Source organism: Podarcis pityusensis (assembly GCF_964106645.2).
Source record: "Podarcis pityusensis genome assembly, chromosome: 3".
In the NCBI taxonomy this organism is placed as follows: Eukaryota; Metazoa; Chordata; class Lepidosauria; order Squamata; family Lacertidae; genus Podarcis; species Podarcis pityusensis.
Window position 1 is genome coordinate 87,030,765 of NC_138026.1, and position 27,393 is coordinate 87,058,157.

The 27,393-nt window shown below is 43.4% G+C and overlaps 1 protein-coding gene across 6 annotated transcripts in view; it reads left to right on the plus strand.

Annotated features, from left to right (window-relative positions):
* DAAM2 (dishevelled associated activator of morphogenesis 2) overlaps positions 1-27,393 on the plus strand; it is a 216,907-nt gene that overhangs the window by 174,809 nt on the left and 14,705 nt on the right. For all 6 annotated transcript variants that reach the window (XM_081000107.1, XM_081000112.1, XM_081000111.1 and 3 more), the window contains 7 exons: positions 11,312-11,396; positions 13,348-13,454; positions 14,222-14,310; positions 14,912-15,080; positions 15,368-15,475; positions 17,468-17,528; positions 23,591-23,722. In XM_081000107.1, the coding sequence (XP_080856233.1) occupies positions 11,312-11,396; positions 13,348-13,454; positions 14,222-14,310; positions 14,912-15,080; positions 15,368-15,475; positions 17,468-17,528; positions 23,591-23,722 (751 nt within the window). The remainder of the gene's footprint in view (positions 1-11,311; positions 11,397-13,347; positions 13,455-14,221; positions 14,311-14,911; positions 15,081-15,367; positions 15,476-17,467; positions 17,529-23,590; positions 23,723-27,393) is intronic.

Below are 27,393 nucleotides of genomic sequence, written 5' to 3' on the forward strand. Positions count from 1 at the left end.
GGATGGACGCATAGACACCACCTTATACCGTAAACCAACTGACCGACAAACATATCTACATGCCTCTAGCTACCATCCCAAACATACCAAACAGTCCATTGTATATAGCCAGGCACTACGTTACAGCCGCATCTGTTCCAATTCTACAGACAGAGACTCTCACCTAAGAGATCTACAGCAAACCTTCTCAGAACTAAAATACCCAGCAGATGAAGTTAAACAACAGATCAACAGAGCCAGACTGATACCCAGAGAGAACTTGCTGCAAGACAGACCCAAAAAAGAAAATAACAGAACACCACTAGTCATCACATACAGCTCCCAAGTTAAAACAGTTCAACGCATCATCAGAGATCTACAACCTCTCCTGGACAATGACAGTTCTCTTTCTCAAGCTCTGGGAGGAAGACCTTTCATTGCCTACAGACAGCCACCCAATCTTAAACAACTCCTAACCCACAATAATACTACAACCAGACTTAACACGGACACTGGCACCAGAGCCTGCAATAAACCCAGATGCCAACTTTGCTGCCACATACACCCGGACAACACCATTACTGGCCGCAACAACATCACACATACCATCTCGGGACTATTTAATTGCTCATCGTCTAACATTGTGTATGCCATCAAATGCCAACAGTGTCCTTCAGCTCTCTATATTGGACAAACAGGCCAAACCTTACGCCAAAGAATAAACGGACATAAATCTGACACCAAGAATCACAAAACAGAGAAACCAGTAGGAGAACACTTCAATCTCCCAGGACATTCTATACAAGATCTCAAAGTAGCTGTTTTACTACAAAGGAATTTCAGAAATAGACTGGAAAGAGAAGCTGCTGAATTACAACTCATTACCAAACTTAAAACAATGGAGAAACCTGGTCTGAACAGAGACATCGGATTCTTATCTCATTATACATGACTAAGCCATTTCTCACCTTTTCACCCCTTGCCTTTTCCTGTAAGACCTATTACAGTCGTTAAGAGTCGTCAACAGGCTCATCTCAGCTATCTGCCAATCTCCGATTCCCACCACCCTTCTAAGTAATACCCCTCCCCACCTTCTCAATATATAGAAGGATCTGGTAACTTCTGTTTCAGTGTATCTGAAGAAGTGTGCATGCACACGAAAGCTTATACCAAGAACTAACTTAGTTGGTCTTTAAGGTGCTACAGGAAGGAATTTTTTTAAAACAAAACAAAACACTCCAGCAGCCCTGCCTGGAGGCTGGGACTCCTACTTCTCTGAATCACTGCCTGCTCAGCATGTTAATAAGGACCATTTGGCTGCCATTAACAACAGCATAGGTTCTTCAAAGATTACAAGAAGAGCACTTGGTCTCACAATCTGAGACCTCTTGAAAGACCTACATTGGCTCCGAGTACATTTCCGAGCACAATTCAAAGTGTTGGTGCTGACCGTTAAAGCCCTAAATGGCCTCGGTCCTGTATACCTGAAGGAGTGTCTCCACCCCCATCGTTCTGCCTGAACACTGAGGTCCAGTGCTGAGGGCCTTCTGGCGGTTCCCTCAGTGCAAGAAGCCAAGTTGCAGGGAACCAGGCTGAGGGTCTTCTCGGTAGTGGCACCTGCCCTGTGGAATGCCCTCCCACCAGATGTCAAAGGAAAAAACAACTACCAGACTTTTAGAAGACATCTGAAGGCAGCCCTGTTTAGGGAAGCTTTTAATGTTTAATATACTATTGTATTTTAATATTTTGTTGGAAGCTGCCCAGAGTGGCTGGGGAACCCCAGTCAGATGGGCAGGGTATCAATAAATTATTATTATTATTATTATTATTATTATTATTATTATTAATTCTGACAGAAGGGAGACAACAGAAATTGCTAGGTTGAATGGTGGCAAACTGGAAAAGAATGTTTCTGATTTCGGATTAGGAGAGGTGTTTTTAGGAGGGCTTTGGAGGAAGAAAGAGTTTTCATCCAACATATCTTCAGGGAGGTATTTGTCTTAGAGTGCAACTGTGTTGACTTTTAAATCCCCTCTCCTGAAGGCACTTGTTCCACATTATCATTTAATCCTCCTGGCAGAAGGCAGCTACACTGTTACTTGCAAGTTATTACTCAGAATCCAAATAATCACATTTGTTGAGCCTGTGGCATAACTGGAAGATATCTTGGTAAATCCTTCCACACTTGAACACAACTGATCCATAAACCATTATCTGGATTCATCTGGATTGTCATTTAATCTGAATTGGGAGCTTGTTTTTGGCAGCGGGCATCTCTTGCGCCGCTCCCTTAACCTCAGCATCTTGTTCCATGTTTCAGCTAAGGCCTGATTAAATATGTTTTAAAATGGGATGCAAGCAACAATGTAAAGGGATTTTGTCACTCAGTCTCTTGGCTCTTCTGGCTTCTTCCTTGTCTCCTTCTGTGGACTAGTAAGGCTTCAGAACAAGAGTCTGGCGGGAGGATGGTGTCCCTACCTGCCGTTCCCCCAGGCCTCCCATGGAGTGCTTGGCAGGACTGCACTTTCGAACATTGTGAAAGTGCAAATGTGTAAATTGAGAGCACCACATTACATTCCCAGCACCATCCCCTGCTTTCAGGTGCCCCCTCTCTCTTTCAACAGCTGCTTTCATTTGGCTGTAAACGTTGCGTATATCTTTGCAGTTTATTCCCCTTCTGTTTACACAGTGCTGTCATGCCCTTTAAAGTGAAATGGCTGCACAGAGGGTTCCCCTGCACACACACACTACTTGAAATGTTTTCGTTTCACTAACACTGTCTTCGAAAGGGTCAGGCGGGGCTCGTGTTTCATAGGACCTAAGAAAGCGAAAGCTGGCTGGTGTGGGAAATAATCATGTCTCCTTTGTCCCCATCTTCCCTTTTAACAAGACTGGGGAAGAAGGTATCAATCAGAGCAGATGAAAATTGGATTCTTTGCTGGCCTATGTTGGTGCAGAGTGGAATTTGTAGCTCTCTTTCAGAGTCACCTTTCTCCTTCTCAACACTTTGCCTTTTCCAGTACAGTGGTACCTTGGGTTACAGATGCTTCAGGTTACAGACTCCGCTAACCCAGAGATAGTACCTCAGGTTAAGAACTTTGCTTCAGGATGACAACAGAAATCGTGCAGCGGCAGCGCGGCAGCAGCGGGAGGCCCCATTAGCTAAAGTGGTACCTCAGGTTAAGAGCAGTTTCAGGTTAAGAACGGACCTCCAGAACGAATTAAGTTTTTAACCCGAGGTACCACTGTAGTTGAAAAGTAATGCAGCACTGCATGTCATGTATTTTGCTCTTAAATGTGTGTTTCTCTCATGCATGTGTCTGGAGGTGGTTGGAGGATGGATGGCGGCTAACAGATTGAGGTTGAATCCTGACAAGACAGGAATACTGTTTTTGGGGGACAGGAGGCGGGCAGGTGTGGAGGATTCCCTGGTCCTGAATGGGGTAACTGTGCCCCTGAAGGACCAGGTGCGCAGCCTGGGAGTCATTTTGGACTCACAGCTGTCCATGGAGGCACAGGTCAAATCTGTGTCCAGGGCAGCTGTTTACCAGCTCCATCTGGTACGTAGGCTGAGACCCTATCTGCTTGCAGACTGTCTCGCCAGAGTAGTGCATGCTCTGGTTATCTCCCACTTGGACTACTGCAATGCGCTCTGCATGGGGCTACCTTTGAAGGTGACCCGGAAACTACTAATCCAGAACGCGGCAGCTAGACTGGTGACTGGGAGCGGCCGCCGAGACCATATAACACCGGTCTTGAAAGACCTACATTGGCTCCCAGTACGTTTCCGAGCACAATTCAAAGTGTTGGTGCTGACCTTTAAAGCCCTAAACGGCCTCGGTCCAGTATATCTGAAGGAGCGTCTCCTCCCCCATCGTTCTGCCCGGACACTGAGGTCCAGCTCCGAGAGCCTTCTTGCGGTTCCCTCACTGCGAGAGGCCAAGTTACAGGGAACCAGGCAGAGGGCCTTCTCGGTAGTAGCGCCCGCCCTGTGGAATGCCCTCCCATCAGATGTCAAAGCGATAAATAACTACCTGACATTCAGAAGACATCTGAAGGCAGCCCTGTTCAGGGATGTTTTTAATATGTGACATTTTAGTGTATTTTTCATCTTTGTTGGAAGCCGCCCAGAGTGGCTGGGGAAACCCAGCCAGATGGGCGGGGTACAAATAATAAATTATTATTATTATTATTATTATTATTATTATTATTATTATTATGCATATAGTGAAATTCTCTTTCATGGGTACGTATGCAATATTCCAATGTGCCAATTAATATAAAGATTGTGGGCTGTATCCAATCATATTTCTCTGCTGGCAAAAGCTTCGTTGACTGAGCAGGCTTCTTTTTCATTGATCTTCTTCCCTTTGTAACCTTGTGTGCCCCTTTGCCAGATCTGCTACAGAGGGGTAGCGGTCCTTTTGGAACCCAGGCCTGAGCTTCCCCTGAGCTAGAAGGATTAGTGACATGAATCAGTATAAGGCAGCTTTCTTTGTCTGTGGGCATGGGAGAACTAGGGGAATGATAGATGAGATAAGCGTTTGCAGTTCCATGGGAGCAATAAGAGGTATACCAGCAGACAATGAGACTGATGGTGCAGTCTTTTGGTTTGAAATGCAATGGACCTGGAATCTATTCAGCTTTATAGAATGGAGTCCTTGGTGTGACTGAGAAAGACTAGACCTCCTTAAATCTGGAGCAAGCCAGATTTCAGCCATTTTCAGGAGCCATTTGTTGCCTTGCCTTTGGAGACAACCCCGCTCCCCCTTCTTCATTTTCTGCATCAGAATTTAGGCTATCATTCAAACCCCTCTTCCCGAGGGGAAGTGCAAAGAAAGATCGGCATTGCATGTATGGTGCACACTGCTTGTAAGGCTCAAAACCATGAACCTCTCAGAAGGTTTTTCTTTCCTTCATTTTTTTAAAAAAAGCTAACTTATTTGATGGATGACCTTACCTCCATTTCACTGCATAGTAAGCTCTCTAGTTAAATCAAGCAAGCCATGTGAAGCTATCCTGTCTTAAATCTCTATCAGCAGGCTATGTGCTCAGATTAGCTCTCCATATATCACAGAGCCTTGTGTGGACTCATGTTTTCCCCCACCCCCAGCCCTTTCCCCTGTAGATTAAAATATTGTCCAAAGCCAGCCTTAACCCAACCTGATGCCTTTCAGATGTTTTGGACTTCCAGTTCCCATCATCTCCAGCCAGGTATGGCCAGAGTTTGCAGTCCAATACATCTGGAGGGCTCCAGGTTGGGGAAGGCTGATCAAAGCTGTGCAACCTGAGGCTTAAAATTAACTTTAGCATCTCCCACGCTATTTGTATTGATGTCAGTGGCAATGCAGGAAATAAAGCGGATAAGAAGTATTTGTAATACAAATGATCCTTCTGGTCAGTGTAAGATTGAAACTCACATTAAAACCCTAGTTGATGGAAGTACTTCTTTAAACTATAGGTCTGAAAAGCACCTTGCCTACCCGGTGCTGAAGTATACAGATCCTCTGTATCATCCCTGACCACTGGTCCTGCTAGCTAGAGATCATGGGAATTGTAGGCCAAAAACATCTGGAGGGCCACGGTTGAGGAAGCCTGCTCAATGGCATATTGTCCTTTTTCTGAAACCTTGTATTCTTGTCTCTCTGACCCTCTGCTTAGTCATCATTAAGTGGTCTGAAACAAGGAAGTGTTTAACAGAAGGCGATAGTGAAGTTTTTTTGTTGAATAGCTATGATATGATTCATATAATACTTGCCCCGTGGACACTTCGGTCCCCTTTCTGCAATCTGTCAAGTTCTGGCTACGAGCCTGCTGTTTTCTGTAAGATGAGCTGAGCTATATCAAATTGGGAACTTTAAGAATGCGCTAAACTGGTGGCTTGTTTCTTTACCCAGCTTTCCTTTGCAGTGTTGAGGGGTCCATCAGAATGGATGGAGATAGTGCTTGCTGCTCAATCCCTGCAATCAGAGAACTGGCATTTGTCACATTGTCGTACTTTGCATGATTGTTGCAAACAAAGAAACTTGACTGCAGGTGTGACATGCAGGTGTGTAACAAGGGTGAATAAAAATGATGGAAGAAGAATTAAGATGCCTTTTCCATTTGAAAATTCTGGTATGTGTTGACATGCGGGGATGTTTCTATAACTTGGAGCATTCAAACTTATGAATTCCCCCCCCATGAAGTAGTACAGTCCCAGCAAAGTTGTACCAGCTGATTTTCTTTGCATATTCAGATCAGCTCCACTACCGTTTCCTTTAAGAGAGGGAGTTGTTGGACTTCAACTCCCATCAGCCCTAGCTGCATAGCCAGTGGTCAGATTAGTTGGAATTTTAAGTCCAACATAATATGGAAGGCCACTAGTTGCTCATCCCTCTTTTAAGATGGACTTCCATGGGCTCATGAAGGTGTCTTGTTGATAGTTATTACAGAGGGGAAAGGCTGAGTACATCGTGAAGATCTAAGTAGCCTTTCTCCCATCTTGGAAATTATGGCCATGCAGCTTCACACATGAGGCTGCTCACAGATAGTTGTTGTGCCGATAGAGCCTCCCCATTTTTCTCCTCTACAGACAAGGGAATTCTCTTGTGTCCCTATAAGGAGGAAATGTGCATGCAGAAAAATAATCTTGTGGAGCAGGAAAGGAAGCCTGTTAATATGCATCAAATCCCTTGCTCTCACCTAAAAGCTTTCTGGCCTCTCCATTTGCTACGTGAAGTCTTGGTGAGCAACATTCATGGAAGGCTGTGTGCATTTGTGCTTTGCGTGGCTTCATTATTATCTATCTCGATTGTATGGTTTCTACTGATAAGGCAAATGAAATGATTTTTAAAGGAGAAAATATCCCCCTTTCTCCCAAATATGAGCATAAGCGTGTCCTGGTGGTTTTGAGGACAGGCGTGGCTCTAGAATAAATAGCCTTGCCTGCGTCTGTGGCAGCGCATCTTCCGTCAAAGTGAGCACAGCTTAAAGATGGAGCGGCAGCATAGTACTGCACTCCTTCTCTCTGAGGAGAGATGGCTGATGAATGTGGAGTGTTTTCTGCGTGAGAGTTTTGGCAGTTAGCTTAAACCCAACCAGTGACCATCTTGAAGGAGAAAAACGAGGCAGCCACATCTGTGAAGTGTGCTGTGATGTAAAAAAATAGAAGGCAAATCCAGCATGACTCCCAGGCATATTTGGAATAAGTCACTGTCTCTTTCCTCCCCTCTCCCCCTTCTCTGTGCAAGATGGCCAAACAATAAGCCACTTCATGTCTACTGAAATTAAATCAGCTGAGGTGTCCTGAGGAGATTAGTGATGAATGAGGGTGTAGAGTCAATAGGGGTCATTCATGTGTCCTAAGGGGATCAAGGCAGCGGCAAGCTAAGTATCATTTTAGGAGCATTTTGATAATAGTGCAGCTTCAGCCTGACTTGGAGATTACTCAGACATTTGGGTCTCGCCAGCTCTGCGTGACTTAATGTGGTGGGAAAGAGAAATAAGCAGTGTTTTGTTTCCCCCGTAATCTTCAGAAACCTACCTGGCCAAGGTTAGAAGTCAGGAAAGCGGTGAATATAATTAGCAGTTTTAACTGTAAAAGCCCAATATGGGGTCTCAGCAAGCAGAAGAAAAAGGAGACGTAGGTGCTGGAATGCGGCAGATAGGAGAGCAGGGTGATAGAAGAATAAGTCACAACAGAATGGGCCTCAGGCTCAGACAGATCTTGCAGGACAGCAAAGGAAGGTAGCAGACACTGTCAATGTAGAGCTTCTCACAATCTTACTCACTCTTTCTTCCTCTGTCAGTGAGTCACATACACACCACTGGTCCCCCTTTTACATAGCTGTCAACTTTCAGATTTGAAAATAAGGGATCAGCAGCCTTGAAAATAAGGGATCAGCAGCCTCACCTGTCCCAGGGACAGTCTACAGGATATCTAACAATCCAGGATAGCAGCAGGAAGCAGTGGGAAATGGCACTAGAATAAGGGAATTTCCCGCAAAAAAAGGGAAGGTTGACAGCTATGCCCTTTTACCAACTTACTGGCTTCAGCAGCTGCAAGCTTCTTCCTTAGTCTGTGCACGCAACATCGAAGCGCATTGGTTCCCCCAAAGAATCATGGGAACTGTAGTTTATCCCTTGCAGAGGTACATTTCAAAGCACCCTTAATAGACTGCAGTTCCCAGGATTCTTTGGGGGAAGTTGTGTGTTTTAAAGGTATGGCGTGTACACAGCCTTACTCTGGCAGCCATCTTTCTTTTGGGATGAGTGCATCTGGCACTGAGTCCCTGTTGCAGTGTGACTTGCTCCTGACTTAAATGAGAATTTTAATGAAACCTCATATTTCTCATGAAGGTGTTTAACTAAATCTAGAAGGGTTACATCCCTACAATTTTTCTTGGATTTTTGAGAGTGTTAAGCTCGGCAAAAGTCAAATAAGTAAATGTATGTTATGGTTGTGCATAGACTAATTCAAGGGTTTGTTTGTTTGTTTGTTTTCCAATTAGAGCAGAAATATTAAGGTGCTGTATCTCAGTCATTTCTTGGTGGAATTTTTTGCTTTTAATGGGCAGCTTATAAGTGTTCACCATGTAATCTTGTTATGATCTGGACAAGTCACCCGGATTTTACAACGATTATAGGATGTAGGCCTCAGTATGCTAGAACATTCTTTGATGCTTCTGCCTTCCCTATACAAGTTCTCCTCCTCCTCCAACTTTCTAAAGAGTATACACGGATTAAAATACAATACACCCCCTGCCCACAGACTCATCACCTGATAAGATACAATATAATAAAAGGGAAATGGTTTGGGAGGGAAGAGGTAAGCGAGCAAGTTTGGGTACCAGTTCTTGGAAATCATGTAATTTCAGCAGTATCATTTGATTGGGACAGATGGGGTGTTTCATCTTCAAAAGTACCTTTGGGTTTTAAGAGCTTTTTTGTTTTTTTGCCTTGCCAAAAAACCCCCTATATTTTTCACTTTAAAAATTCAAAGGTGTTGTTCAGTGTAGCCCTACCGTGTTCCATTCTGCTGCTTTTATGCGCTAGCAACCGCTTAACTTGGTTGTGATTCCATAGCTTTTGTTTTTTAGTAAACAAATAAGAAGCAGAGATGATGGTGCTTCAATTATGCATACAGTCTGGGGTTTGTCAGTTGTTATGCCAATGGGAGAAATCTATATTTGGCTCCTATAAAACCAGTAGGAAAATCACTGCTGATACATATCCAACAATGAGATATGACTTATTTAGTGTTTCTCCTCTGGCCGTAATCACACTTTAATGTGGTGTCTCCATTACAACCAGCACCCCCTCTTCCCCCAAGTAGTCATCTTCGCTCAACCCTGAGTGGAAAGATTCTAGGGATCTGCTTTAGGTTTTTGTTCAAACCAGTTCACCTGTTTTTGCTTAAAAAGCAACACATCTGCTTTATGTTACTGTTGGCTATTTTAAGATCCATTGCGTGGTTAGTCAGAAGTTTTGAAAAAAACAACAATAATAATGAAAATACGTGATTAACAGCCCTTTGGCCCAATTGCTCATCCATTTCTAGGTGTGAGAGAGAGTAGCGCATTTGTGGTTGTGTGAGTTGCAGCTGTGTGCTGGCTTAGTATAGTCTGAGGGCCAAACTAGACAATAAGTTATATAAATATGTGTCTCCCTAACTGTAGAACTTCTTTTTCTTTTTACAGGGCCCCTGATTTGAATTGGGACTCTAGGGTGGGGCATATGCCCTTTTTTAACCCTTTCCCCTCAGTTTGGCTTCCCCACGCCAGCAATTTGCATAGAGAAATAAAGCTCTCTTTGAGACAAATGAATAATTTGTCAGTGCAAATTGCATGGACAGGCCCCCAAATCTAGATCTGGATTAAGCCCTCTAATCTCCACATTAGGGTACTGATACAGATCATCTACTACCTTGGCAACTGGTATATGCTTATATCCAACAATCGTACACTTATACTAGCTACATATCTCAGCTTAAGTGATGTATTTGGCCCTGAGATTAATAGACTCTGCAGGGATCTTTGAGGCACACCTTAAGCTCCATGTATTCACCTGCAGACTTTCAGTGAGTCTTGTTGAATTGCATCTTAGAATGGGACCATGTAATTCTCTGTGATAGGAGGACAGGTTGCCTGAACCAAACATTTCCTTGTTAGTTGCTTAGTACAGTTGCACAAGCATTTCGGTTTCTTAGATTTCACTGCTCGTGCTTTTAGCATTTTAAATCTTGAGATAACTGAGCACCTTGGGAAGGCATCAAACTGTCGGGTTTGGAAACTGAAAACATGGTGAGGCCACAGTAACTATGACCATAGGCAGGAGCAGCACAGATTTCTCTGGAGTATCTTGCTTAATGGTTCTGAAATTTGAGTTGGAGGGGAACTTCTCTTGGGGATGTAGGAGGGTAATTCATTCTCCATGGCCTCTTCGGTTTTTGGCTTCCCTGCTGAAACTGATGCCAAGTGGAAGGATGAGTGTTATGATTTTCCATACACAAAGAGGACCCATTATCCATTCAATATGAATTGTGTGTATATATATTTAGATGAAGGAAAATGACAAAATAAGAGTAATAGTGGAGTCTCTCTCTGACAGCCTGTTCTATGCTTCAGTGCATAGTTGCTGTAGAGCATAGTTTCCAGTTGCAGCTTCCCAGCTCAGATATAGGGCTATGCCTTGTCTTCTGGGTCTATGCTATGCATTGGCTGAAGGGCATAAGTTTGGCCTTACATTTTTGAATAGCTGGAAAGAGCACAGCTCAAATTTTAAAGGTTTTTATTTTTAACATAACCTTCCATGTTTTAATTACTAGCTGCTGATTATATTGGGCAGTGTTAAAATGTGTTAAATATCTCAGGCTTAGTACTGTTTCCTGTCTGGGAAGCATTGACATTTGTTTATTCACTATTCCAAGACTATGAAGGCAACAAAAAGTGTGGAATTTTTCAGTGTTTCTTTTTTTATTTTTCTGCAAGGTACTATAAATTAGACTTTGAAGGCTCCCGTCATGTGTATCTCCACTGATGTTTTCCTTATGCATGGAGGTTCTTTCACCAACTCCATTGGGAAGTTGGCCCTGTGTGAATAGTCCCCCCCCAATATATTGTGATTGCTTAAAGTTAATTCCTATGGTAGCCATTGCCAGTCACTCAAGAATGGAGGGGGGGAAATGTTTGCAAGGTTTAACTTTTGCTCACTCCTATAGATCTAAGGGAAGTTTTTAACGACAGAATATTGGCTGAACTTTCAGATTGTTCAAAATTAGCCATGCAAGCAATAATAAAAAAAAAATATTATTATTAATAAAAATAATAGGACAATATTGATGTTGTTAAAGGTTGAAGCTATCCAATGAGGAAATCCGACAAGCAATCTTGAAAATGGATGAAGAAGAAGATCTTGCTAAAGATATGCTGGAACAGGTAATATGCTTTGTAAGGGCTACTAAACATGTTGATTTTAATGGGAATATTTCTCATCCTCTTTTCACTCATGTCATGCTACTCATTATCTAGAGCAAGGGTCAGCAACCTGTGGCTTCCAGATGTTGTTTGACTGCAACACCCATTATCCCTGACCATTGTCCATACTTCACGGTGCCTCATAAGAGTTTGATTCCCAACAGCCTCTGGAATACCACAGGTTGCCCCACAGTGGGCCATACTACAACTTGAAGGCAGCCTTTACTTCTTGGAATAACTGCATTTGGCTTTGAAATGTAAAAAAAATCATCTCTCCAACCTAACACTCACATCATGTTAATATGTCAATTTTCTTCAGAGTTCCTTCATAGCTGTTGGTCTACTAAACTAATAATAATAATTTCAGATGAACAAGTATTAATTTACTATTGTGAGGGAGGGCAGTGCTGGTCCTAAGACTTAAGAAAGAAAGAAAAACAGAAGGAAGAAAGGGTAGTGAAAAAAAATATTTAGAATTGGGGGTGAGTGAGGTAATCTATGTATCTTTTAAAAATGGTGTGCTGAGCTAGTGTAGGGTAATGTATGACAGTGTGGTGGCCTCATCTGATATTTAACCTCAGCCACAAACTTACCAATTGCCACTATACTTTATTTCAGTTGCAGGTGATGCTTTGGTATGAATCTCATCTGTGCCATTATTTTTGCTATGGTAGTTTTAGTCCCTTAAACCACCAGGTCTGCAATCCTATATACCAGGCATCTCCAGCCTTCGACCCTCCAGATGTTTTGGACTACAATCCCCATCATCCCTGACCACTGGTCCTGTTAGCTAGAGTTCATGGGAGTTGTAGGCCAAAACATCTGGAGGGCCACAGGTTGGGGATGCCTGCTATATACACTTAACTGGGGAGTAAGTCCCATTGAACGCCATAAGTCTTACTTCTGAGTAGATAGGCACTATGAGTTCTTTTACATGTTAAAATGAGATTAGTATCTCCCTTTTCAAGGTCCTTTGACTTTCTGTTGAGCCAACCTGGGCATTATAAGTATGATCAAAGAGTGGGATATAAATCTCTTAAATGAATAAATATTCCAAAAGCTCTTGGTTTGTACATTAGCTTGGTGTTGAGAGTATCCACAAAGAACATTGCATTCCAGTTTTCAGTGTTCTTTGGCTATTATAGCTTCCTGCACTACCATTATCACATCTATGGATTGCTGGCATTTAAACTGCTCCTTAGTATAGAGGAGGGAATGATAAAAAGCAGAACCATTGTCTGATGTTTCTTTCAGGCTGTTTGTTTTAGTAACTAGGGAGCTTTTGTGCGTGTGTGCATGCGCAGGAGCACACACACAAACATACACACGCTTGGCCAGGCCAAAACATTACTCCCACTAGATATGTAAAAAATCTGTCAACGTATGAGCTTTTAAGTTCAACACATGAATAGGAGCCTCTATTGAGCATCTGCCCAGTCACACTGATATTGTTCATTGTCTCCCCAGGGCAAAACCATTTTTAAAAGTTGGGGGGGGGGGGATAGTCAAAGCTTTGTGTCTACTGGAGGATGAGTAGGCTCAACACTTTTAGGGCCAGATTGTCCTTCATTTACACTCAGGAGTGCCTCTGGCCATTAAGGGAGTTCTTTATTAGACATACACTGCCTATAGCTGTTAGATATGGGAAATCCTATATGGAATTTGAAAGTATCTAATGAGGGTCACAGAGGGGAGAATCCAAGTCAGAGAATCCAACCAGATGTTTCAGAAAGGTCACTTGTATGACCACAGCTGCCTTGCTTAGAAATTACAGTCACATGGGGAATTCCAAGCAGCATTTTCTTACAGTAGGCAACCCTATTAGGTGACTCTCCTGCTGTCTTCCCCTTGCCCTGGTTAGTTCCCTCATGCTGTTTTTTTCTCTCCTTTTTCTCCCCACCTGTGGTTCCAGCTACTGAAGTTTGTCCCAGAGAAGAGTGATATTGATCTGCTGGAGGAACACAAGCATGAAATTGACCGCATGGCTCGGGCAGACCGTTTTCTTTATGAAATGAGCAGGTGTATATATACTACATATAAATGTCTCTGTCTCTCTGTGTGGTGTATCTGTAGGCATGGCAGGAGGAGGGAATAAGAGCAGGGATGTTATTCAGAATCTCCTGTTTGCTTTTTCAAGCTGTTGTACTTGTCAGCTAAAATTGATCACAAGCCACTAATAGAAATCCCTTTATCAAGATATTGCTGGCCCAGCACTGCATAAAATGTTGCAATTCGCAACAGAGTCTGATGCCAAAGACTCATGTTGGTTTTGCCTATGAGTGCCCTTGATGGAAGGAAATATTGGAAGCTTGTTATACTGAATAAATATATTTCTATGCATCTGGATTCTCTCTCTCTCTCTCTCTCTCTCTCTCTCTCTCTCTCTCTCCTTCCTTCCTTCCTTTTCTCCATTTCAAGTGAAATGATGACTGTTAATGATGGCCCTTAGCACTCTGCTGTACTATACAGTATCTTAGTGCCCAAAGCGAAATGGCAGATGATGTTTCTTAAACTCTGCCAGCCACCTTATTTATTCCACCCACCGAGGCTTTAAAGCATCCTCTAGTTCAGGGGTGGGGAACTTGTGGCCCTCCAGCATAATTTCTGAGCCCTGGCCATGCTGCCTGGGGCTGATGGGAGTTGGCATCCAACAACATCCGTTGGGCCACGGGTTCCTCATCCATACCCTAGTCATTTTAGGTTTTGTATAAATACAGACTGAGCTCATAGTGGCTTTGTTTTCTGGGGCTCCCTTGAAATATAACCCACATCTTTTGCTACTTTAGGATCGACCACTACCAGCAGCGGCTTCAAGCATTATTCTTTAAGAAGAAGTTCCCAGAGAGGCTTGCAGAAGCAAAACCCAAAGTAGAAGGTAAAGCGAAAGTTTTCAGAGACCATTGCAGAACTTGCAAATAGATGCTGGGCTGTAGGCAACTGAGTCGTACTCAGAGTAAACCCATTGAAATGAATGAACTTAAGTTAGTGGCGTTCATTAACTTCAATGGGTCTACTCTGAATAGGAATAGCATTGGCTGTCTTCCACTGGGTAGTGTTGCGGTCAGTGCAAGGCAACCACCGTGTGGTAGGTCCAATCACAATTCTGACAGTGTAGTTTATATTGTCTGGCTCCTCTCTGTCTCTTTTCTTAGCTAGACCACCATCCTATGTGAGACCCACTATGTGTGGGTACCTCTGCCTCACTTGACAGTAAATACCAAAAATTTTTTGCTTGCTGCAGCTTCTGGTTTTCACTTTGAATGGAAACCAGAAGTTGCTGTATATGCTCTTCACTGTAATGAAAAAGCTCTTTAGTGACATTCTTATACATTTTTTATTCTCAAGGGGAAATGACTGGGGCAGGGGCTGTTTGCCTTGGGACTTGGGATTTGGAAGAAGGATGATTGCCTCACATTTGCTGATTGAAATGGCACCACTCTGTTAACTTAAGGGAATTTCTTATCTCTCTCTTTCAGCTCTTCTCCTGGCTTCCAAGGAGCTCACACGTAGTAAGCGGCTGAAGCAGCTCCTGGAAGTCGTTTTAGCCTTTGGCAACTACATGAACAAGGGCCAAAGAGGAAACGCCTATGGCTTTAAGGTCTCCAGCCTCAATAAAATAGCAGACACCAAATCTAGCATAGATAAGTAGGTTTATTTGCTTACTTGCTTGTTTATTCCTTATAAATATTTTTATGTTGTTCTTCATTAAACATTCTCTGTTGGATGGGTGGGTCCAAGTGAAATATTTTTTGTTGCTGTTATAAAGAGATATGTTTGTTTTTTGTTTACACGGCTTTTATTAAAGAAACATAAATGCTGATGCTTATCTAACCCTGAACTGGTGAGCCTGACTTCATGCCAGACATCTTGCATGGCATGTCAGTTATTCCCAATATCCTGTTTTTTGCCTCATTCATTTCTGTTTTTCTTAGGAACATTACGCTGTTACACTACCTGATTATGATCTTTGAAAAGAACTACCTAGATATTCTAGACATGCAGTCTGAACTACAGCATCTTCCAGAAGCAGCAAAAGTCAAGTAAGTTTGGGGATGGGGCTGGCATTAAAACTTCAACAAAGGATGGGTACTAGATCACTGTGTTGACATTTGCTCATTATATATAAATCGGCAACCTGACTAGAGGCGACATATAATAATGTGTTGTAAAATAGGCTGTTAACCTGCAGTGAAAAATGGAATATGACCTGTACAGCATTAGTGGCTAGATGTTGTAGATTCACATGATGCTGTAGCAATAAATCTGCTAGCACATTTGCAAAGCTAAGCAGGGTCCGGAATGGTTTCAAATTGGATGGGAGACCATGTGTTGAGATTGCTGCATTGCAGGAATTTAGGCTGCATTACCCTTGGGGCCCCATCCAATTCTACAATTCTACGTTTCTGCCACTTTTTATAGCCCAGTATACTATTGCATGAAAAGCCAACAGTTATCCCTCAACATTAGTAGTTTTCCATGGATCTTTATGGTCACTTTTTATTCAACTAATCAAAAGGGGTTATTTTACTCATGCCACAATGTACAATTCTTGCCTGGGAATAAGTCCCATTAAACTCAGTTTCATTTCATTTTCACTTTTTTATTAATTTTAATCTCACCTTTCCTCCAAAGACTTCAAGGTGATGAACATGCTTCTCCCTCTCTACCCATTTTCTCCTTACAACAACCCTGTGAGGTAGTTTAGATTGAGAGGCATTGACTGGCCCAAGGTCACCCTGGGAGCTTTGTGGTCTCCCAGGTCCTAGTCTAACACTCTTAATCACTACGCCATGCTGGCATACTTCAGAGTGGATGTGCATTGCATTCTGCTGTCAGTTTTTGGGAGGAGGGCATAATAATGTCGGTGGGGAGGAAGAAGCTGATCCTCTTTAGATGATTATTCTGGTGCTGGGTTCCTGCCTGTGAGTTAAGCAGGTAATAGTTAATCAATGGAATTCCTGTTCTGCCTTTCTGCACTAGGTGCCCAAGGTGACTTAAGAACAGAAAATGATTAAATTTGTTAAAAGATACATACTGAAAGAGGAGGTAAGAACATAAGTCAAGATGTCAGGGACTGGGTAGAGGAGGAATGGTGGAGACTGCTTCCCCAGCCTGACCCTTCCAGAGAAGAAGGAGACAGTTCAGAATTACAACAGGGGTTTGAGGAAGGTTACAGCTCAGAGGCAGATGAGCGGAAAAGCTGGGAAATGGGAGAGGAGGAGGAGGAGGAGGAGGAGGAGGAGGAAGAAGAAGAAGCAGCATCAGGGGAGAGACAGCTGAATGACTTTAGAAAGTGTCTTTAGAAAGCATTCCAGACCCCCCCCTTCCAGAACCCGGTGGGCATTGAAAGTAGGAGAGCAGAGACCTCAAAGGCGAAAGGCTCTTTCCAGCACCCGTAGCGATGACTCATGAGGAAGTGGGAGAGACGGAGGGGGTGGGGTTTCACTTGGAGCAACACCAGTACTAAAAGAGGCTGCATTTCTAAGCCTATCTCTGTGAATATTGAATAAATAGCATTGGTAAGAATTTTCCTTGTTTTATCCATTCCCGGCAACCTACCATGGGGAGTTGGATCTTCTGACACCTGACACAAGCAGAATGAAAAACTAGTCAATAGCAAACAAACAACCAGTCCATTCGTCCCCCAAAGGCCTCTGTTGGAAGAAGAGAAGCAGAAGCTCTCTGCTTGATTTAAAGCTGGCCATGTCATGTCAAAATGTTGGGTGCTTCAGCCTGCCTCCCCCATTTCATTTATCCAGAGGCTGAAAGGCTTATTCTCTTCTGAATAGTGTGGGATCTTGTGTGTGAGTGCAAGCAGCCCGGGGTCTGAACCCTCCTATTAAAAGCTCATGCAACACAGAATGGACCTCTTCCTGCCACCTCTAAAGCATCTGGTGTGGGGCTGGGGCCGGAGGCAGGATACCAGACTGGATGGACCAGCGATCTTTACTGCCTCACCAGTTCCTGTATTCCCATGTAACACTGCCCTTTTTGTTTTCAACTGCTGTATGTCTCTCTGTGTCTCCTTGCAGCCTGGTGGAGCTGGAGAAGGAAGTGAACAACATAAAGACTGGATTGAAAGCTGTTGAAGCTGTAAGTATTTCGTGGTTTCCAAATACTCACTCGGGAACTCGGGCACTGTGTTTTTGGTGGGAGAAGAACGAGCTTTTCTTCTTTTGTCAAGCACTGCCTGTTTCCCTAAAACCGTCTCCCGTAGGGCTGGGCTGATGATATAACCAGATGTACCCCTTAAGAAACTTGTTTGATCTGCTACTGAGAGCTGGGGGAATGGGAGTTTGACAAATGACATGCCCTAAAAATGTTGGAACACTTGCTTTTGCTTCTTTCAGAGAGGTTTGGTCTCTGAGCAGGTGTTTGGCGTGGCCTCTGTGGACAGGTCTGAACGGGTGGGGTGTAGCCTATGTATCAAATCATTTAGTAGCAGCCAAAACATCTGCCAAGGAGGGAGAAAGGCAGGGAAGCAAGCAGGTATGGAACTGGTGGCCACACAGCTGTACGGTGCTGCAATACAACCAAGGATGGGGGAAAACACTGATTCAGTTTGTACTTGGCAAACCTACCTGATTCACTTTTTCAATACGTGAACAGCCACCAATGGGGCCCAAGATCCTTCAAGTAGCAGAGGACAGGTGGAGCATTGTCTCTCACACCAAACATGGCTGTCTGTTTCTTTTCCCTTTTGCCCACCCCCTGCACCACAGGGTACAGCCTGGCATGTAGCTGCCTTACACCAGCTTGTTCTGTCCATCAAACTCAATATTGTCTACTACTCTTGTCATGTCCAGGGATCTTTCCCATCCTATTCTGTATGCAAAACACTTGCTTTACCTGTGAGCTGTGGCTCCTGCCCTGACTTCCCTAGCACATTTCTAGTTCAGTGGATCATGCATCCATAATGGAGCAGAGAAGGCACCTTGTAGTTGGTTGTTCAAAACAACCACAGAGAGAATTGCCTGCCTACTTTCTAGGGAGTGGCTCAGTCCTTTCATTTTCTACTCGATGTTATATACTTGGGGGGTAATCACTGTAGAGTTCTGTTACTACAAGCCCTGTGAATAGAATCACACTGGACAAACAAGGAATGGAGCCAACGGGCTTTTGCAAAACAGAAAGACTCAGTCATACTGGGCCTTCTCTAGGGGCTTGTGGTCTGGTGAACTGAATGTAGGACCTAGAGCCAAGAACACCTACTTTCTCCTCTTGGCTGTCCACTGGCTTTTCTGTGTGGCCTTCATAAAGTCATGCTACTTCTGCCTCCCACCTGTGATTTGGGATGACTCTTTATCATCATCGCTGTTGCAGCAAAAATACGTCAAGCAGCAAGAACCAAACATCATTGCAAGGCTAAATTATTACATTGTAAAGTTTATCATCCATTTCATTTTATCTTATTAAAAAGGTAAAGGGACCCCTGACCATTAGGTCCAGTCATTGCCGACTCTGGGGTTGCGGCGCTCATCTCACTTTATTGGCCAAGGGAGCCGGCGTACAGCTTCCGGGTCATGTGGCCAGCATGACTAAGCTGCTTCTGGCGAACCAGAGCTGCGCACGGAAACAACGTTTACCTTCCCGCCGGAGCGGTACCTATTTATCTGCTTGCACTTTGATGTGCTTTCACACTGAATTATTTGCAAACACTGGGGCTGCTTTGAATAATCTCCCCAACTGAAGATTCATTTATGTAGGGTACTTTGGAGAGGAAACAGTGTGATATTAATGCCAAAGGTTTATGTATGGATCTACTTCCGATGTTACAGATATAGTTGTAGTAACGTACTCAGCATGGGTCTGTGATTGTTGTTGTTTAGTCGTTTAGTCGTGTCCGACTCTTCGTGACCCCATGAACCAGAGCACGCCAGGCACTCCTGTCTTCCACTGCCTCCCGCAGTTTGGTCAAACTCAGGCTGGTAGCTTCGAGAACACTGTCCAACCATCTCGTGCTCTGTCGTCCCCTTCTCCTTGTGCCCTCCATCTTTCCCAACATCCGGGTCTTTTCCAGGGAGTCTTCTCTTCTCATGAGGTGGCCAAAGTATTGGAGCCTTCACAATCTGTCCTTCCAGTGAGCACTCAGGGCTGATTTCCTTAAGAATGGGCCTGTGATATATACCCGCTAATCCTGCAGTGTGTGAAGTGACCCTTAGTGGTGTTAGTTATGTGAGTGCAGCACTGGGTATGGACCGAACACAAAATTTTACATTCATTCTCCCTGTACCGGAGAACATTATTGCTCCTGCATAAATAGCTGGTGACATCAATAGTATCTCAATATGCTAGATAGCCAGGGAGTTAAGGTGTCCTCTCATTCTCACTCCCGACCATGGGAAGTAGAGTGGTGGAACCAAATATCCCCTGAATACCCCCCACCCCATTTACACTGTAAATGACTTCTCTCAGTTTGACTTCTCTCAGTTTGCAGGTTCAAGATTGCTGTCAGTTGACTCAAAACACAAAGTTCATGGGTTTTTAAATAAAATGCTATTGGAGCTGGCCTTTTTAGTTACAGTCCTAACATAACATGATCTTATAGTAACTTCTGGAGCATGCGATGCGAGGACTAGAACGATAGAGTTAGAAGGCATCTTGTCAGTCACCTGCTCCAACCTCCTGTGGATGCAGGAATCCTACTATTTCAGCATCCCTGAGAAGTGGCCATCCAGCCTCTGCTTAAAGTCCTCTAATGAAGGAGTCCACCACCTTCTTGATACAGTTTGTTCCACTGTATTCATCCTTTTTCTTGTAGTTTGAACCCATTGGCTCAGGTCCTGCTTCTGGCAAGAATTTTTTTTTGGTTCCATCGCTTCAATGCATTAAGCCAACAGTTGGCTGAGTGTGGTGTGCAAGCCAGGCCATTGGAAATGCTGCTCAGCGCTCGCTTCCACGGAATGAAATACTGTTCAGTGTGCATTTTCAATTCTCAAGTTTCATGTGGATTCACAGCGGTTGTGGCAGAGCCAGTTTGCATGATAAATATTGAGGAGGTCGCTCTCAAGTTCTGACTTTGTTCCTTGACGAGCTCGTCCCACCCCTCTCCAGCAGGCACACTTCCCCTTGCATGCTAAGAAAGCTCTGTGTGCCCAGAGCTCCTCTGTGTTGGCTGTTTCAGGCATCCAAGAAATTACAGGATAGTTGCAGCTGTTGAGTGATAAACCATAGATTCGGTTTGGTTTCAAGCTTGTGAGTTGCTTGCCCAGTGTCCTTGCAGTACCTTCTCCTTCCCTTTCTTGGGCAACATCTTTTTCCCATTCATGCACCCGTCCCCCTCCCTCCCACCTCTGTTTAGCCTTGGCAGCCAGCACCTTCCCCTCTTGCTCATTCATTTCACTGCTCCCCCCACCCACTTTTGGCATGTAAAAATGCAGCACTATAGCAACAATGGAAGGTCCTTGTTGGGAGTGGACTTGATGGAGGGGGGGAGGGAAGGTGCAACTCTTGACTGCGTTCCAGCGTGTTCTCGCCACAGTCCTGGCTCTGACAGTTGAGAGGGCTCTTCAAAGCCCCTTATTACAAACACAGGGCTAAAAATAGGTTCACAGTCAGCTGCTCTACAGAGGCACTTTGTAATCCTTCACTTCCCAGGGCTGGCAGCACCATTTTAAAAAATGAGACTTGAGTCCAGCTCTGAAAAGCTTCACAGAGTGAAGCAGGCAATGCAAAGTATATCAAAATGCAAATTCATAAACACTCTCCATTCTCTGTGAGCCCTGCCAGGGCATCCATCTGCCTTGCTGCCAAATGTGTTTGTAGCTTTTACGGCGAGTACTTGGTTTTTTTTGTTTTTAAACCTGCACTAACTCTGATAGTGTAGATTTTTGAGCAGTGTCCTAACTTTCACTTCTGAATTTTGCAACTCCCGGTGAGAGTTGTTGTTCAGCAACACCAGGAGAGCCAGAGTCTCTCCCCAAAACCAAACTCTGTGCCTTCTTAAAGAGAATATCTAATGCCCCAAGCAATTCCAGCACAAGATAATGCTTCAGTTAAAACTGTGGGGGGTATTAGTAAGCCATTATTGTAGCCGGCATGTTTCTTACAGAAGGAAAAGATTCCCTGCCCTGAGGATCTTGCAGTCTAAATGCTGATAGGAAGAGATTGGAGAAAGAGAGATGATGGCATGGGTAGCTAACTAACCCTGACAAAGCACAATTAAAGGTTTTTGGGAGCTCCCAGCTCTAAATGTGAACAACCCCATAATATTTCCATGTATAGTTGTCTTTCGTTTCTTCCGTCTGCATCCCACCAGATTCCAAGGAACTGAAGGTGACATAAATGGAGGTTACCTCTCTCCATCCTCTAGGGATGGGCAGATCACGTCATTTCTGGCCCTAGTCAGTTTTGCAGATGTTAACTCATACGTCCATTCCATCCCATTTCTGTATTAATTTGTGAATTTTTTAAAAAATATGAAAATTTGAATACATGTTAAAACACATCATTGAACATGTATTTTATCACAACTTGTGTATTTAAGTATGCAGTTGTCCTAATGAGAATCCAAGAAACTTCTCTTTGATCCTCTTATCTTCACAACAACCTTGCGAGGCCGATTAGACTAAGAGTGTGTTGATGGGCCCAAGGCTTGCCATTGAGCATTTGAGCCCAGGTCACCCTGTTTCACAATCTCAAGCAGCTTAAGGTGTTCAAAAGTCAGTCTGTGCTCACTCAGTTGTGAGATCCAGTTCTCAAAGCGCTCACTGCTGTTCCAGGCAAATAACTCCCAGATAACCTGAATATGGAAGTTCAAGGCAGCACCAAACTGCATATGCTCAGAACTGCAATCTCAAAAAAAGAAATAGAGAAAAAGAAAGTGGAAGATAAACCACTATCTGATTAACAATTAGTTTCATTTGGTTTGGAGGAAATCCAGCATGCTATAATGGTTGCACAAAGGCAACAGAACACCCAGAGGTTAGAGCTTATGCCGTGCCCATTATCAAGCCTTGTGGTGAATGGAGTTGCTTTGAAAGGAAGAGTAAGGAGCACTTGATACTGTCCTTGACTGACCTCATGAGGTCATTCAAAGCACTGACAAGCTTGTTAAGAAAGAAACATGTCTTCCAAGTCACATTGGTGCAGGGTCTTTCACTTTTGTTGCAATGTGAAACAAAAGTGAAAGTTGGGTACTTTAGACTCTGAATGTCCTTCGTTGTTTTGATGTGCTGGGAAATACCCTGTGTGTGTTACCCTTAGCGCTTGTGATTCAGGAATGTGCTGTTGTGGTTGCTGTTTTTAAAAAGATATTGTTTAATGGAAGGGGAAAGGATCTTTTCCTTGATAATGGTTAAATTATGCTGTCTAATATTGTCTTATGTTAGGCTTTACTGTTCCTCTTTGCTTCAGTCTATTCCCAGGCCTTCCATCTCTTGCCCCCCCTCCCTTTCATCACCACCACTCTGATTTCACTGTGTACCACTGGTAGCCAAGATGGTACCCTCCAGTTGTTGATGGATTCCAACTCCCATCAGCCCCAGGCATTATGGCCAATGACTAGGGATTATGGGAGAGCACTCTGTGTGTGTGTGTGTGTATGTATGTATGTGTACGTGTACGTGTATGTACGCGCGTGCATACACACACACACACACATTCAGGGAACAGCTATGAGACAGCCAGGCCTTCCCAGACTCTCCTATGGCAATGAATCACAGAGTTGGAAGGGACCACGAGGAAAATCTAATACAACCGCCTGCAGTGCAGGAAAATTTTGCCCAACATGGGGCTGAAACCCACAATCCTAATGGACTCTGGATATGCTAGGTGCTGAGCACTCGGGCAGAATATTTCTTGCATGTTTGCCTGTAAATAAAGAGACTAGAAACTTGATTTTCAAAACAAAACAAAACAAAACAAAACAAAACAAAACAAAACAAAGAATTCCTGAAGAGTAAGGGCCAGAACCAGGAGGACAGGTAAGCCACCACAGGGTCTCGGCCTGTGAACATAGGAATCGATGGTAGAAATTTGATTTGAATTGCTATGTGCTCTGCCACCAGGAATGTTTAAGAAATGCCTTGTTTTGTATGTCCCAAGCTGCTTCCAAAGCTGCCCAGCAGACACATGGTTGCTTGGTCTTAACAGTGTGGCTGCACCTGTTTAAATAATTTTGCCAGTCAGTTGCTCTGACCTTCCTCTTTTCTTAGGAGCTGGACTACCAGAAGAGACGTATGCGGGAAGCTGGCGATAGATTTGTCCCTGTCATGGGCGACTTTATCACTGTAGCCAGTTTTAGCTTTTCAGAGCTGGAAGACCTTCTGAACGATGCAAAGGATAAGGTAGGAAAATGCTTTTAATTGTTTGTTCTTTGATACGGTCCTCCAACCCAAAACACATACGAGGCATGTAACTTTGTTTTCATTTTTAATGGGCTGTTGCACAGAGTACACATATCTATTCTTCATTGAGAAAGGAACCTTGTCTGCAGAAATGAAGGCTGCTTCTTTTCCATGGGACAATGGGTGGCTCTTTAATAAAGGTCTGTAATTATTGTTTGAATGGCACATTTGATTAGACAAAGGTTATTAAACAGAAATGCTGTGATAATGCAACTTACCTGCAACTTCCAAATCTAAATACATCCTCCAGTTACAGACTAATTTTTCATCTCCAGAACTAAGGTCCTTTCCAAATATCTAGCAGTGACCTGCTTTGCTAAGATGAGTTCAGTAGACCCAAATGTACCATTCGTAGGTTACTTCTGGAAAGACAAGAAAGCACTGAAGAACTAAAACTGTGATAGCTAGCAAGGGTGCATATATTAGAAACTGGGGCTTGTATTAGCTCCCCAACGTATCACCTGGAGCAAAACAGACACTTCTTTTTCCACCTGATAACATTTGTGTTCAGAGAAAAGCATGTACATCGTGTCCCAAGAGGCAAATTGTAAAGCAGCAGGAGAGTAGACCTTCAATTTCTTTGTTCCTGACTAGAAGTTGGCACAAATCCTTCAGTATCTAGGGTGGGGAAGAAACATAAGAAAACGTTATAAAGGCACAAGAATGTTTAAAGGAGAACAAGTCATAATGTAAACAAGGTGTAACAATGGTAAACGTGTCCTGCTTTGCTAGTGTGATAAAGGCAGCTAATAGCACCAAGTAAGTCTGTTACACCTTGGCCCATTTTTTCTCTTTTATGTAAGGAGCTTGAAAAAACACCTTTTGGAGTTGTGGTGGAACCTTGCCTGAGTGGCGAGGTTTCCTGATTTTTCAGCCACTTCACATTACAGCTGAAGTTGGTGCTTTCTATTTTAAGTTGATCGCATCACATCACACCCCTGGATGCTTTGGGCAGTTATTGTCTCTGCAACATGTGAAATGCCCCTTCTTTCGTAGGTTACATCATGTAGGAATTCATATTTTGGGGAGCCACTGTTCTCTAACTCAGCCTTGTAGTACCAACTATGTTTTGTACTAGAACCCTGTTGCAACAAGAATAAGACGAGCAATGATGACAGCAACGGAGTTCAAATTGCAAACATCAATGGAACGATAATAAACAGTAGTGACATTTGAATTGAATCCTTAAAACCTTAAAAGTCGAAACCTGGTCATAAACATAAGTACCAATTTTGTGATTTGGCCATATCTCCACTGTTATCTGTAGTACAATAGTACTTATATTGCCATATTTTATTTTATAAATTGCTTGCTGGTCATTGACCGTATTAAAGATATTTGATTTGATTTGGTTACTAGAACCCTGATACCTACCTACTGGAGTTTGGTGCAAAAGAATAAAAGAATTCTGAGCCCAGGAATTTGTTTTGAATAACAGATATGCATTGAGCTTACACACTTATTCCATACAAAACCCCCCTCCTGCGGGGGGCGGGGTCGTTTGGTTGTTGCCTTTCTTAAACAATTGAGAGCAAGAAATCCTTGCTGATCTACTTCAGATCACCCAGAGACCCACCAGCAGATCCCAGGCTACCTTCTGCTTAGCCCTGCTCTGACCCAGATGCTTTATGAGCCCTTCAGCCTTGTGCTCTCATCCATTGCATTTGTTGGGGTTGTGGAAAATATTTTCCTGTGCCATGTGATGTACAGCTGTTATTCCCCTCACTTTTAGTTTGCTAGCGAGTCTGTTTCAAATAGTCACTGTGCACTATTAGGAACATGGCTGCTAGTGCCATTGTAGAGATGGGGAGGGCAGGATTTGGTTCAATTCGCATTGTAATGTGAATTTGCCAGACTTGAACTTCCTGAAAAAATATGTGGACCAAACGGCAGTTATCTTTTGAAATTCAAACTGCTCCAAATTTTGTGGCAGAGTTAGCCAGCCAAGTAATGTGTACAAAAATGGATATGTTTAGGCAAAGTAGGCATAAAAATCTTAGTGAAAATAACATGCAAAAATGCACATATTAGGGGAAATTGCTTGCAAAAAAAAGTGCATTAAAATGTTGGATTCTCATGAGGAGTTTTAAAAAAAATCACAAACTGATGCAGAAATGTGGAGAAGGAAATTTAAGATTGAAAAAATGAGAAACAGAGAGAGAGAGAGACTGAAATTGACAGATTCTGCCATGAGGGGAAAGCCAAGCTGTTCTGATCTGCAGGGCAGCGCCACCCAGTGGTGCTCTCAGGGAATGGCGCTGCAGCCTGGGCCCCAGCTTGACCTTCCAAGTGCAGCGTGTTTAGCCAGCTGTTTAATCCAGCCCTGCTATCTTGTATCATGACACATGACAGGGCCTCACTCTCTACGTTATGTTGTTTCAAAATGTGCCACAGCCCAGCTCTGACCTTTTAAAGTTATAACTGTCTCTCTCCTCTGTGAGTGTGTCTGTTTTTCATGGCTAAGATGAGTTGCCTTGCAGCGTAAAAAACAAATGCAAAAGGGGGGAGGTTTTAATTTTAAAAAATGGGAAATGGAAATGTTATAAAAATGAAATACACAGAGTGTTTTATCTGGCTTTCCTCAAAATTAATGTCCTTTATCTTAAAACAACAAGCCTGTTATTTCAAGCTGTCAGCTGTCTGTCTTTGAGCCCCAGGTTAATATAGGATTGGTTTGGATACTGTTCGCATATAGCACTTTGCTTCCCAGACCCTTCACTTTTTGTTTGGTTTCTCTTCATTAACAGAACCTTTGTTCCTGGGTTGTTTTCTTGCTTCTATTTCTGTCTGGATCCAGTGGCCTGAGGGAATAAAATATATAATGAGCAAGCAAAAGGGAAGAATGAAGGAAAGTTAGCCAAAATTTACATTTCCCTGAAAAGGCCTGGTGTTAAGTGGGGATGTTAACCGAGCACAGTTTCTAGGGTTACTTACTAGGGAAAGGGCATCTTATCCCTCATACAGAAATCTCCTTAGCCAGGGCAGGAGCTCAGTGGTGGAGCATCGGTTTTGCATGCAGAAGATCCCAGGTTCAATTCCTGGCATCTTCAGGTAGGACAGAGAGAGACTGCTGCCGGAAACCATTGAGAGCCACTGCCAGTGTAGACAGTACTGAGCTAGATGGACTAATTGTTTGACTTGGTGTATCACAGCTTTCTGTGTTTGTATGTTCAGATTCTAAGAGCCTCGGGGTCAACCCGTGGCCTAAGGCCTTTCTCTTCTTAGCACATCACTGGTAAAACAGACTCTCTTTTAATCACAGCTGAAATCTTCATTGGTACAGTGCGGATGTTTGGCGCCTCATGCCTGATAGGGTCCTGCCATTTAATACTTTTTTGTACTTGAGGACACAGCCGCTCCTCCTGCTCCACCTCCTCCTCCTCCTCCTCCTCCTCCTCCTCCTCCTCTTCTTCTTCTTCTTCTTCTTCTTCTTCTGTCTTGTGAGAAAGGGCCAGACTGAGGTTTGTGTTTTCCTCATAGTGTGTAGACATTTCTTTTGTTTTTATTAATTCTATTTTAGGTGCACGGGTATATGGGGGTGCCTTTCCTACCATAATAATATACCCTCCAACAGTCCTCAGAAACTAGGGGCACTCTATTTTTACACCAGT